This window comes from Xyrauchen texanus, chromosome 29 (assembly GCF_025860055.1).
Source record: "Xyrauchen texanus isolate HMW12.3.18 chromosome 29, RBS_HiC_50CHRs, whole genome shotgun sequence".
NCBI lineage: Eukaryota > Metazoa > Chordata > Actinopteri > Cypriniformes > Catostomidae > Xyrauchen > Xyrauchen texanus.
Genome location: NC_068304.1, coordinates 18,329,276 through 18,343,316, shown reverse-complemented (window position 1 = coordinate 18,343,316; position 14,041 = coordinate 18,329,276). Strand labels below are relative to the sequence as shown.

General features: G+C 36.9%; 1 protein-coding gene across 1 annotated transcript in view; it reads left to right on the top strand.

Annotated features, from left to right (window-relative positions):
- tango6 (transport and golgi organization 6 homolog (Drosophila)) overlaps positions 1 to 13,665 on the top strand; it is a 31,133-nt gene extending 17,468 nt beyond the window's left edge. The window contains exons 14-18 of the mRNA XM_052097376.1: positions 851 to 908; positions 2,122 to 2,280; positions 4,095 to 4,246; positions 9,162 to 9,275; positions 12,817 to 13,665. Of these exons, the coding sequence (XP_051953336.1) occupies positions 851 to 908; positions 2,122 to 2,280; positions 4,095 to 4,246; positions 9,162 to 9,275; positions 12,817 to 12,993 (660 nt within the window). The 3' untranslated portion in view covers positions 12,994 to 13,665. The remainder of the gene's footprint in view (positions 1 to 850; positions 909 to 2,121; positions 2,281 to 4,094; positions 4,247 to 9,161; positions 9,276 to 12,816) is intronic.
- The last annotated feature ends 376 nt before the right edge of the window (positions 13,666 to 14,041 follow it).

Below are 14,041 nucleotides of genomic sequence, written 5' to 3'. Positions count from 1 at the left end.
TGGAAATAAACAGAAGGTTTTAGGATTTTGTCAATTTTAAAAATGAACACTGAAATGTTATGACGTAAAACGTAGAAGGAAATTTTAACATTTGCACTATTTCTAGATCATTACTAATTAAATGTACTGTTAGCACGTTTGTTACATCGGTCATGTTAACTCATTTGTACAAAAGGTTAGATTTCATTGCTTCCATTTAAGCACACAAGATGAGCGTTGGAACATTTCAAATTAAACTGGAAATTCAATTTTTGCACAAACTTGTAGAGTCCATGTCAGCTTGAGTGCATGCTGTCATTAAAGCAAAAGGGGACTTACCAAATACTAATTAATTCTGAAATTCATGTTTTTTTTACAAAATAATTTTTAATTCAAGTTTTCACTCATTGTTATTGCTGATAATATATTTTGTCATAAAAATAAAAAAAAGTTAAACGCAAAAAAATGCAAAATGGAAGCATTTTCACAAGTGGACTTTTTGTTTCCCACTGTATGTGTATCTCAGGGAAGTAAATGAAGTATTTTTTATTATTATTATTATTATTACATACAGTATATTTGGATGTTATTTGTAACAGTGTCTATTTCTGAATTTTGTCTGAATTGTAAGCCATAAATGTCTCTTTTTTTTTGTTAAATTTCATCTTATTCTAACTCCTCCATTTCACCTCTCATGAACTCATTTAAATCTTTTAAAACTGCAGGTTATAGAAACATTTATGCAGTAAATGTGCTGAGAGCTCACCTTATAGGCCCTCAAAACCTGTCAGTGATAATTAGACTAAGGAATTAATTAACTCTGCCTTAATTGTTTGTTCAGCTTTCAGTGAGTTATTTTAATATCTTGCAGCTCTTTCTGGAGAACTTGGAGCATGAAGACTCCTTTGTGTATCTGTCAGCCATTCAAGGTAAGATTTGGGAGGAGTGTGGCCTTATATTCATTCATGTTAAGAAATACTTTAATTTGTTCAAGAAACCAGTTTAAAACAATTGGAAATGCAAACCGTTAATTTTGTTTTTTAAATTAATAATTACATCTATTTGTTTACAACTTGTTTTTTATTGGTTAAATGACTGTTGTTTTAAATTTGAGGCATATAAGTAAAACCTGATTCACTGACTTGGAATGGCAACGAGGCTGAAAGGGATAGACTCTTCAATGGGCTGTATTGCAGTTTAAAGTGTTTTTAGATTGTTCTGTGGATAAAACATAGAAAAAATATATTTCCAACTACATTCAATAGACAACAAACTCCAGACAATATAACTTGTGAAAAATCAAATGGGATCTAGGAGCTTTATATGCCATTGAAGAGATGGTAATTCTATCCCTCACAGCCTTGTTTTCATTCAGGTTAAAAGTTAAAGATGGCGCTACTGTGAATAAGGTCTGTGTTCATCCCATATGTTGGTGATGGACACGTCACTCATTCCCACCCTTTCTTTACATCTGCTTAATGGATACAGATGTTTTGTTAAACCTTTCATTTGTTAACCAACCAGTCCTTTACCTTCCCATAATGACTTGCAAAAGCATCTGCTTCCTTGGCTTTTGCCCTGTCTTCAGTGTACTTTAAAAAAAAATCTGATTAGAATATGAGTTACTGAATTACTATTGTTATTTAATTCTTTAATTTGTAATTATAAAAAATAAATTTCCTTATTAATATAATAACATTTGTTTTCATTTCCATGTATAAGGTCTAACCTCCATTAGATATAGATTTATTCTACATTGATTAGCAGTTGTAGAGGATTTGTGCGTCGTGCGTGCGTGTGTGTGTGGGTGAGAGAGAGAGAGAGGTCTTCTGCAGAAATTACCGAATCAATCTCAGGTTATTTTAGGAATAGTTGTTAGATTTAAAGGACGACGTTTCTGGGCCAACTGGCAGATTTGGGGTGTTTTATTTTGGGTCGATTAGCTAAACCTGCTTTCCCACAGTTCCTGTCGGTCATTCATATGATCTAATTTCATGTCCTTTAATGGTGATTGGACTGAACTCTTTTAGCCCTGTTGAAACATTTAATGCTCAGACAGCCTGTTATGTCTTTTTCCTTCAGCTTCTATCAGGTTTCCAGTTTTCATTTAACCAGTTTCTTTCTTCTCTCTCCTATATGTAGGTTTGGCAGTGTTGGCTGACTCTTTCCCTGAGGAAATTCTGCAGAAATTGCTGGGAGAGTATCAGACTGGAGCGACTGTGTGTTTACCCAAGAGGCAGCGCTCCCTGGAGACGTGCCTCAAAGTGGGCGAGGTTTTAATGAGAGCCAGCCGGGCAATGGGTAAGCCCATCCTTCCTTCCTTGCTTCCTTCCTTCACTCCTTCTCATTTCCATCCTTCACTTCACTAATTTTCCTTTCCTTCCTCCCTTTTCATTAATTTCCTTTTCCCTTCCTTAATTACTTCCTTCTCTCTCTCTCTCATTTCTTCCTTCCTTCCCTCCTTTGTTATTTTTTCTTTTTCTCTTTGCTTCCTAACTTTCTTTTATTTTATCCTACTCTCCTTTTCCTTCCTTCAGTTTCTTTCTCCTTTCTTTCTTCCTTCCCTGCCTTTATTTTTTATTTATTTTTACTTTGTCTTTTTCTTTCATTCTTTTTCTTTTTACTTTCACTATTTTTCTTTCTTTCTTTTCAGGACCTATTTGTAAGATCTGTGCAGTGCCGTGCCCCCAAGCACAAGTGTGCGGTTATTCATTGTGTCTTGAGAACATTATGTCTGTCTCTGATGCTTGTCGCCTTGGCCCTGGCTCTAAACTAACAGATTGAGCTCTCTAAAAGCCCAAGAGCTGCTACAGTCTGCTGCAACCTCACAATGAGTCTCACAGCTCGCTGTCACATTCATAGCATCTTCACACACACACACAGCAGGGGGCATCGCACACTCCACCAGCACACACACTTCACCAGCACACACACTTCACCAGCACACTTGAGCTCTATTTACATTTTGAGACCATGTGTATTATCTAATGAGACACTGGTTTCTGACCTTGACTTTACAAGTGTCTTTAAGCTTGTAATAACATATCTAACCACAACATGCTGTTTCATAATGGTCACATCCAGAGCAGTAAGTATTATTGAATTACTCACTCTGCAGAAGCGTGCCCCTGGTTTCTAATTAAACATGTCGCTTTGTAAGGGGTCTGGACAGATGGCCACAGTTAACAAGAAGCACAGGATCAAAGATACACTTTTTTTGTCCCTTTCTTTCACCGCCTCTTGAGACACACACACACACTTTTTTTTCTCCAAGATCTAGTTCACAATAGCCAGTCTTACTGATCTGGTTAGGGGGACTGGTCTTCTGAACAAGTGGTAATTGATGTCTGGATAGAACAGGTAAAAAGATTTTAAACCGTTTCAATTACAACTCAAACAGAGCTTTCTCTGGTCTTGCTTAAAACGTTATCAGTGGGGAAAACGTTTTTTAGGTTTAATCACCGTTTTCCCCCAAAGAATACTAATTTCTTTTCACACTAATACCCGTTACAAGAGCCCTTTTCCTCATGAGCCAAGAAATGCTCAGTATAGGGGCTTTGCTCGTGCTGTAAGAATGTGCTTTGGACTTTGTCAGACTTTCACACTGAGATGGAGCGATTGAAAGAGAAGCGGTGACTTCAGCTGTTGGCATGTGTGTGTGTGTGTGTGTGTGTGTGTGTGTGTGTGTGTGTGTGTGTGTGTGTGTGTGTGTGTGTGTGTGTGTGTGTGTGTGTGTGTGTGTGTGTGTGTGTGTTCAGGGTAGGTGGATACTGTATATGGCCAAGCACTCTATGTGCTATTCGTAAGAAGTACATTTTATTTTATATACATAATAAGAATTTAGTTCCAGTCCTCTAAACGGATTATAAAAACACCAGGATCCTTCAAAGATTGTATCACGCTTGTCTTTGGTCAAGTCTGCCAATCTGTGCATTGCTCTGTGATATCCAATGGTTGCTCCTGTTTTGGTTTCGTTTGGAACTGTTTCATTAGTGGAGCAAAAATAGACAAAATAACTGGTCTTATTTTGTCTAAAATATTTATTTAATAACTATTTGTTTACCAAACTGTTGTATATAACAGAGTCATTCTAATGTTGTCCTCTGTTGTTGTAGGTGACCTGGCTCCACACTACGGCCGCCCTCTGATCGGTGTTTTCCTAAGTGGCACTAGAGACAAGAGGAGTAGTGTTCGTGCCAGCAGCCTCTCAAACCTGGGTGAACTGTGTCAGCGTCTCAACTTTTCCCTTGGACCGCTGGCGCAAGAGGTAGTGCCTCTATAGTAATCAAAACTCACAAGTCAAGTCAAACAGTCAAGCTGACAAAAAGTTGAATGATTCTCTTATTAGTCCTTAGTCCCCCTCGGATACCTCTAGTCTGATGTCATCGTTCTCTTTCCTTTGCATAGCCGTGTGTGTGTACACTTGGGCTGCAACTAACGATTATTTTGATAATCGATTAATCTAACGATTATTAGAAAGATTATTCTACTATTCAGTGATTATTGCAACAATTAATCATTAGCTCTTAACCGATTATTCAGCTTGTGCCCGACTTAAAATGTTGTATTTAATGTGCTTACTAACAATAAAGTGGACAAAAGCATCTTTTAAAAATATCTCTAAATGACATTCACTGAAGTAAAGGGAAAAATACTTTTTATGGAGTTTAATTTAGTAAAGAAATTCACTGCAAAAAAAAAACTATTGTTTAAGTGTTTTTGTCTTGTTATCCATTTAAAATTGTCTAAAAATCCTTAAAACAAGATACATTTACTTGAGAAGCAACATATAAGTTAGACTTGCTTAAAGAGAATGTATCTTAAATAGACAGTGAGTGTATTTTGTATATAAGTGTATTTTTTACTTGGTTAAACTTCTGCGAGTGCAGTAAAGACGAAATATAAATGCACAGTGACATATATTATGATTCAATAAGTCACAAGCCATCATGTTCTTATCTAGCTGCATTAATTGTGCGCGCTTGAGGTATGATCGTTCCTGTAACAGTGTGCGCATCTGCTGTGTACATTTTCAATCTCTCCCCCTTAGATCGGGACATTCACGCAACTCAGAGAGGAGGCGCTGACCGCACAGAAAAATGCCAGTTTCGGAGTTTGCAGTTATTTACATGATCTGCTTCCGTATTATTTGAACATTAATAAAGCTAAAACGCATTAAATATAACTGCATTTAAGATGAAACACCTGTGTGTTTCCTTTAAAGAGCTTATTCCACAACGAGAGTGCTTCTGTATTTAATGATTTGTTATTTTTGTATAATTCCCTTGTACTTTGTGATCTACATCACCTGAAGCTGTTTGGAAGGTTTAGAGTGCATCTGGACTGTGAGCTGTGTGATTATTCCTCTCCTCAGTCAGGTGCGAACTGCAGTGCTGCTCTAACGAGTCATCATTAGAGTTTAATGTCATCTCATGTTACGTTAAATAAGATAAAATTACTATTCGACAGTAACTACGTTTCCATCCAAGGATTTTTTGCAAAAAAGATTTTAGCGCATCAAAATAAAGCTGATGGAAATGCACATTATTGCTAAAATGTCACAAATGTAAATAATATTTTTCCATTTAACTCAAGGGCATAAACTATGTCAATACATCAAATGTCATGAAAATGTGGTCGATAAAATTGGCATTAATGAAATAAAGTAGAGCCACATGACCGAGTTTACCCCCAATCGTTAGCTTGTGTTAATCATGACAACAGTATTGAAAGCCAATTTATTATACATGATTATGGATTGATCTTTGTGGCATATAGAGCCGATCTGCAAATGCGACACAAATATCTCGTGCACGTTGAACAAATTAATGGCCACTGTTTGGGATTAATTTAATCGCTGTATCCAGTTTCTTTTCCATACCATTCAAAATAATAGACGGCAGTCACGGAATTAGCCCACAAATCATAAAACGTATCATTTATAATTGTGCATAAAGATGTTTTAAATTAAGAATAAATACACAATACTAGGAGAAAAGTATCAGTGTGCTTTTCTTTTTTCTTTTTGTTTTGGAACACTTACATATGGAGCCCCCGAAGTGACCTGTGCAAAAAAACAAATCACAGAGACTTTCACGTGCGCACGAGTTTCCGGTGTTTATATTTACATTCGAAACTTCTATTGAGGTTTTAGAGTGAAGCTTCTAATGTCTGTCGTCATATTTTATTATGTCTTCACCCTAAAAAATGTAAAAATCCTCAATTTGAATAAAATAGAATAATATGGATTAAATGGAGCATAGAGCGCCAAGCGAACACAGATAGTCCTACATAATACAATCTTTTTTTGTAATATATAGTAGTGCTAGACTATACGTGTGTGTGTGTGTGTGTGTGTGTGTGTGTGTGTGTGTGATATATATATATATATATATATATATATATATATATATATATATATATATATATATATTTTAGCTGCTAGACTGCCCCGGAAGGTGCGTGCCTCGCTTTGTGTCCAGCAAGTTTTTTCGCCACAGTGAAAATGGTTTTGAAAGTCTAAATACCAACAAACATAGATTAAGGCAGAATATTTCGTTAGATAAAAACTTGTGAATTTTGGAAATTATTACATCTATCCTTTTTCAAAACATGTTGACTTTTGGCCTTTACAACGCTCTGGAGTTATTGGAAATGTTTGGACAACACGAATCGGAAACAATCCTATGCAGTCACCACTAGAATCAAAATCCATGAATAAATTAATCTGTTATATTAATAATAAACACCAGGACATGAAATTTAAATTCTAATGAATCTGAAAATGTTTTAGTTCATCGACAACCACAGAACTTGCTATTGTAGTAATTGCAGATAAAATTTGATTATTTATATTAAATTATTCTCTTTGTAAAATAAAAACAAATCAATACAATAGCTTATAAAAACATCACAATGTGTATTTCAATGCATAGTAAAAACCTTAGACGTGTATGAAACGCATATAGGCCAAACCCAAAATGGCCAAAACGGTTAATAAAGAATATGAACATTAGCTAAACTGTGGGAAAATTGATTTAGAAAGCAATATTTGTTTTACAGTGAGCAAAAATATCATGCTGGAAAACTATAATGAAAATAATATGCTGTGAAATCATTATGAACGAGTTTTTTGTTTTTTTGCACAGGTCACTTCGGGGCTCCGTTCTTACAGCCCAATTCTATTAAATTATTGTTTAGTCTAAAATCAGGCAAAATCCCCTTTATTAAATTAATTACCAAACGAAAAAAGCATTCAATTTCAAAAATAATTTACCAAATTAATTTCTTTTTTTTAATTATTATATACCGATATATCCCTTTTCTTTTTTCAAACTTAAATTAGCTTTACCCTGTTCTGTAGATGATTAAAGTCAGCTGAATGATGTTCTCAGAATGTTCTGCAAGACTATAAACTATCAGAACTATTTGTCCAATGCTGAGTTCACTTTCAGAAAACAAGATTTTGAACATTTTAAAAACGTTTAAATACTTTAAATTTAACCCTCTTTAACTCTGATCGCATTTACTGCTTCTTCAGAAAATATATATTTGCATTTTGAAGCTACATAATGCAGTTGTGATGGCGATGCTTTAGATTAGATGAATGTTCAAAATATTGAATATCAGGAATGTATCGTATGTAAACCCTGATATAGCACCACATAATTTTTTTTTGTTTAATAGCTGTGCACAACGCATTTACACATCGATGGATGGTCTTTATACTAAGATCGAAAGTTTCCTCCGCTACTTGGTGCAGGTTGCCAGCTTGAACAGGGCCATGACGATACATTTTCAGGTCGTAACCGTTGCCAACCTGCAGTATGTACAACATCAGGACCAATATTACAGTCCTATCAGAAGGGCAACTGTTCCCTTTTGATTGCAATTCCTCTTCTTCTGATTAAATTTATTTGTGAAATTAAAATGATAGTAAACTAGCTAATTTCAATGAATTGTCTCAATAATCTCTATTTTACCAAATTCGGAGGAAAAAAATAAGTGACATCTGGGAGGCGATTTAGCGATAAATACACATTTCTGAATGGAAACGGCTTCAGGGCAGATTTCTTTTGCGCTAAACCAAAACGTATGCGACAAAGTGTTTTTTTAGGCATGTCGTCATCAAGCACACCATTAACTATTTTTATCAATAAAAGGCCATTTGAATAGAAACTGACAGAAGGCGGAAAATGCGCAAAAGTTGGATGGAAACTAGGCTAATGAAACTTTGACAATTTTTTATTGTCTACGTTGTCGATAACGTCGACCAATCATTTCAGCCCTTGTGTACACATGCACATCTTTCGCCACTCGTGTCCTCTAGTCATTGCTGAGATAACAAATGGGCCATATATGGATGATCCCAAACCCATAGCTTAAATTTAACTGATTTGTCTTGTTAGTTTTTATCTTGACTGCTGTGTGTGTGTGTGTGTGTGTGTGTGTGTGTGTGTGTGTGTGTGTGTGTGTGTGTGTGTGTGTGTGTGTGTGTGTGTGTGTGTGTGTGTGTGTGTGTGTGTGTGTGTGTGTGTGTGTGTGTTACAATTTTAATTTGCCTTTTTTCTTTTTCTTTCTTCATTTTATTCTCTCATGCAAAAACATTACAAAATCTGCGCAATTTGTTGATTCTCAGAAAACTAGATATGTGCCGAGTGTCATGAAAACAGCAAAGCCTTTCTCATACAGCATTTCATTTATACTGAACCAAAGCCTAAACTTTAATCTTGCACAAAAAAACAATATTGTCTTAATGCCTTGCAAGCACTCCTTCAGGAAATGCATTTTTTTTTTTTTTATCTTTGTGCCAATATGTGAAATTTGTCACTTTATGCATGCATAGTTGCAAAGTGTGTGTTTTTCATGTGTTAGTGTGTGGTGCTTGAGAGAATTTCCTGTAAGAGGCTGAGCTGCAGCAGTGCAATGGATCTTCATGAATAAGCATCCCTGTCACTGTGAGTAACTGGGCTGCTTATTCATGAAAGAGACGCCTGCAACAGGCTACTCTCAGCTAGTTCATCAGCCTTCTGCAGACCCGTGTGCATATGTATAGGCATCAATTGATCCAATGCATTAACATCAAGATCAACTAGTGCAGCACTGCGGATATCTCCAGCGTGCGCTATGCCTTCAGAAACATGTCCTCTGTTTTTGACCTCTTTGTGTGCTGGTTCCTGCAGCTGAGCACATGTCTGACCGCCCTGATAAAGACAGACAGAGAGGCAGAGGTTCGGAGGGCTGCGGTTCACGCCATCGCTCTGGTTCTCAGAGGCCTCAGTGATAAAACTACTCAGGTAGATGTTTTATTATTTTTTTATTTTTTTTTACACATAACAACAGTTTATAGAGTATACTGTCAAGCTTTAAAAAGGAAATGCAATAAAATCACCATAAATGTGTCCATAAGAATAGCCGTGTGTGAGGATAATTTTACCCACCACCAAAGCTCTGGAATTTAATTCATGACCTCATTCATATAAAACAGTTCTCATGTGTGTCATAACCAAACATGGACACACCACTTTGAATATGCTGAATGGAAATTGAGATTTGATGGCTGCAGCAGAGGGGAAGGTACATTGTTGTGAAAAAGTATATGTCCACTTTCTGATTTTTTTCTATTTTTGTGCATTTTTCATACAATTGATTTAGATCTTCAAATGAGATATAACATAAAACAAAGGCAACTCGAATAACCACAAAATAAAATTTTCAAATATATAGTTTTTTTATTGAAGCAAAAAGATGATCCAACACCTATATCACCCATGTGAAAAAGTAACTGCCCCCTCAAACTTAATAGCTGGTTGTGCCACCTTTAGCAGCAACAACTGCAACCAAACGCTTAGGATAACTGGAGATCAGTCTTTCACAACACTGTGGTGGGATTTTGGCCCACTCTTCTTTGCAGAACTGCTTTAGTTCAGCCACATTGGAGGGTTTGAAAATGAACTGTCCATTTAAGGTCCTGCCACAGCATCTCAATCGGGTTCAAGTCAGGACTTTGTCTAGGCCTCTCCAAAACCATAATTTTGCTTCTTTTGAGCCATTCAGAGGTGAATGGATGTTCTCCTTTAGGATTTTCTGGTAGAAACCAGAATTCATATTTCCCTCAATTATTACAAGTCATCCTGGCCCTGAAGCAGCAAAGCATCCTCACACCATCACACTACCACCACCATGCTTGACCGTAGGTATTATGTTCTCTTTGTGGAATTCTGTGTTTGATTTACACCAGATGTAATGGGACCCCTTCAAAACAGTTCCACTTTCGACTCCTCAGTCCACAGAACATTCTCCCAAAAATTTGAGATCAAGATGTGTTTTGGCAAAATTCAGATGAGACTTAAAGTTGTTCTGGGTTAGCAGTAGTGTTTAGCCCTGCCACTATTGGAGTCATGAACAGTGACCTTTATTGATGCTAGAGAGTCCTGCAGTTCCATTGATCTTGTCCTTGGATTTTTTGTGACTTCCTGAATGAGTCGTAAATGTGGTCATGGAGGAATTTGAAAGGTCTGCCACTTATGGGAAGGGTGACTACTGTGCCAGGTGTTCTCCATTTGGAAATAATGGCTCTCACTCTGGTTCTTTGGAGTCCCAGAGCCTTTCAAGTAGCTTTGTAACCCTTCCCAGACTGATGTATTTCAATTACCTTTTTCCTTATAATTTCTGGAATTTCTTTCAACCTTGCTGTAGTGTGCTACTGGGTGAAACTTTTAGCCAACTTAATGCTGCTGAAAAAGTTATATTTAGGTGTTGATTTGATTGAACAGGGCTGGCAGTAATCAGGCCTGGCTGTGTCTAGATTTGGGGATTTAGTAACTAAGAGGGCAAATACTTTTTCACACAGGCCCAGTTGTATTGGATAACTGTTTTGCTTCAATAATTAACATTTTCAGTTAAAAACTGTATTTTGTGGGGGCCTGAGTAGCTCAGAGATATAGACGCTAGTTACCACCCCTGGAGTTCACGAGTTCAAATCCAGGGCATGCTGAGTGACTCCAGCCAGGTCTCTAAGCAACCAAATTGTCCCCGTTGCTAGGATGGGTAAAGTCACATGGGGTAACCTCGTCGTGATCTCTATAATGTGGTTCTCGGTGGGGCGCATGGTGAGTTGTGTGTAGATGCCGTGGTGGATAGTGTGGGCCTCCCCACGCGCAACGTCTCCGTGGAAAACATGCTCAACAAGCCACGTGATAAGATGTGCTGGTTGACGGTCTCAGAAGTGGAGACAGCTGAGATTCTTCCTCCACCACCCGGATTGAGGCTAGTCACTACACCACAATTAGGACTTAGAGAAAAAAATTGGAATTGGATATTCCAAATTGGGAGAAAAAGTAAAAAAAAATAAAAACTGTATTTTGTGTTTACTCAGATTGCCTTTGTTTTATGAAGATTTACCCATAACCAAAGAAATCAGGATGGGGGCAAATACTTTTTCAACACACTGTATTTTTAGGAAATCAACTTTTTAAATTTCAAATAATGGTAGAATTGAATTTTTTTAGGCAAACTATTCTTTTAAGTTGAAAATACATCTATTGTTTGAGTGTGTCAAGTTCATGAGGGTTGGTTGTTAGGTCATCCGCTTTGGTGTTTTCGGACTAACACATGTTCAGTGGGAGGAATTCCTCTAGCATCTGGAGGAATGCTGCTGCTGTTGTGAGCATCTGTAATTTTCTATTCTCTTATTTAGGGGTCATCTTCTGTGTAAGATAACACATGCTGTCTAATCATCATTTCCTGACACTCCGGTTCCCACCGACCTGATCACTCTTCCAACAATTACAGTTCTAACATGCCCAATCCATTCAATCCAGTCATTCATCTGACTAAAGCTCCACTGGTGCATAAGTAGTATCAGCAGATCTCAAACTTATAATAATAATAATAATAATAAATGATCAAATTAAGAATAGACCAGTGATCATTACACATAAGAATATAATCTTATAAGATATCTCTCATATCTCAAGATCAATGTTTTTGTGAAACATCTAATGTGCCTCAGACTTTTGCACAGTATAATATGTAAATATACACACACATATACTGTATATACAGGATGGATGGATTATAAGCTTCTCACTAGACAGAAATTGTATAGAGTATTACATTTAATTTTGTATAGATGTTGACACATAAAATACCCCTATATCAACATCTGATTTTATTGAAGCTTATGGCAGAATTTTGATAAAACTGACACCTTAAACTTAATTGTAAATGCATGTGAACTGATCCCATGACCTCAAAGCAGACAGAACTGGCCATTGCTGCTGCAGGTGACCTTTTATACTTTTGACCCTTTGATTTACAGCACCATTGTCCACTCTAGTTATGATTCTGACCCTTGAAATGTTTGCATCCTCACTATTATAGGCTACATTTTGCCAAAAAAGGTAATTCGGTACTGTCCCTTATGTGTACCTTGGCATTTGGCTGGGTGCAAAGTCACATCTGTCATTGCTGTCTGTTGGGTTTCCCAGGATGCAGGCTGACAGAGGTCCTTCTGGAAGGAGGAAAGGTAGTTACTTGGTACAGCTGTTGCAGTGTATAATGAGATGGCTTGTCTAGGTAAACCATAAGTCACAGGCACTAGTGTCCTCTTAGTATGAAGCTAAGTGGCCAAAAACAGCTGACAGCTCACAAAGCCTCATCATGCCCACTGCTGGGAGGGAGAAGGTCAAGAGACCATCTGACTCAGGAGATATACATTCATTATTTTACTTTGCTAGTTTGCTCTTTTTTTTTTTTGTATTCTGTTGTACAGTAAAACGTTACTCCTGCTTACTAAGTGCTTTCTCGCTCACTCCCCTTTTGCTTCTTTTTCAGGTTCTTGGGGATGTTTTATTAGAGTTGTATCGGGATTTGAAGTGGGTGGTGCGGTCAGACCCGGATGATGTGGCCGTACTCCAGGCTCAACTCGCTCTGGAAGAGCTTGATGTTGTCATGAGGAGGTTCATCTTCCCTCAACAGAAACTTGAGAAAAAGATTGTGGTTCTTCCTTGAAAGCGCTCCAGGAGTAACATAAGCTCTCGAACAGACAGATGTTTACCTTTTAGATTTCTATCCTCCATTTCATTATTTAACCCTGTAGTTATACCTGAAGGTTTATGCCCATATACATCTCAGACTGAAAAACCTGTCTTTGGCATTGATAAACTAGCATTCCGCCTTTTGTTATCAGGTAGGTTACAGGTCACCTGAAAGATGTAAGATATTAGTCATTCTACTTAAATTCTTTTCCCTGCACAATACTGAAACTTTCCATCCATAAGCCCCCCTCCTTAACCGTCTCTATGGCTTTCTAACCTGTGTGGTCTACCCCAGAGCAGAGCTGATAAAATATCATGCAGATATTTAATGTTAGCATTTCTGCTAGCTTATACAATTTTAGTTTGGTCTTGATACCTCTGAAATGAAATAAAGAGTGTAGATTTTTTTCAAAGCATGTTGTGATAACATTGTGTGTTCATTGCTTATTTGTCATCTCCAGTTTTATTTTCATTTAGCTATGATTGGTTTAAAGACACTGGAAATGTGAGCACATGCCTGAACATCTGGGGAAGGTTGCATGGCCTCAACTTCCTGTCTGCTCTATGCTGTAATATAATGGAGGTTAACTAACTGTTAACCTGCTAAAAATAGTTTATGTTGTAAAATGCACAAAGCATTTGAATCAGAGGGCATTGTTCAATCCATGTTTAATTTTACATTGTCCGATAATATACAGTTTATATATATATATATATCGTATCATTTTCCTATTGACATTAAAGCAGAAGAAATAAAATAAAATAACCATATTATTAGACAAATCTTTTTGTGCCTTAGACTTCTGCACAGCACTACAACATAGCACTTTTAATGTACGATGGAAATATACTGAATCTTTTAAAACACAAAACTTCAGTCCAATCTTAAGTTTGTGTGACACATTTCAGCACACATTGTTTTGTGATCCAGGCACAATGGAATGCAGGCTTGCAAAGAGGCTGTTACTGAAGGGTTACGTAGCACATACTATATTGGACTCCACTTGTTTACGTAGAATTTT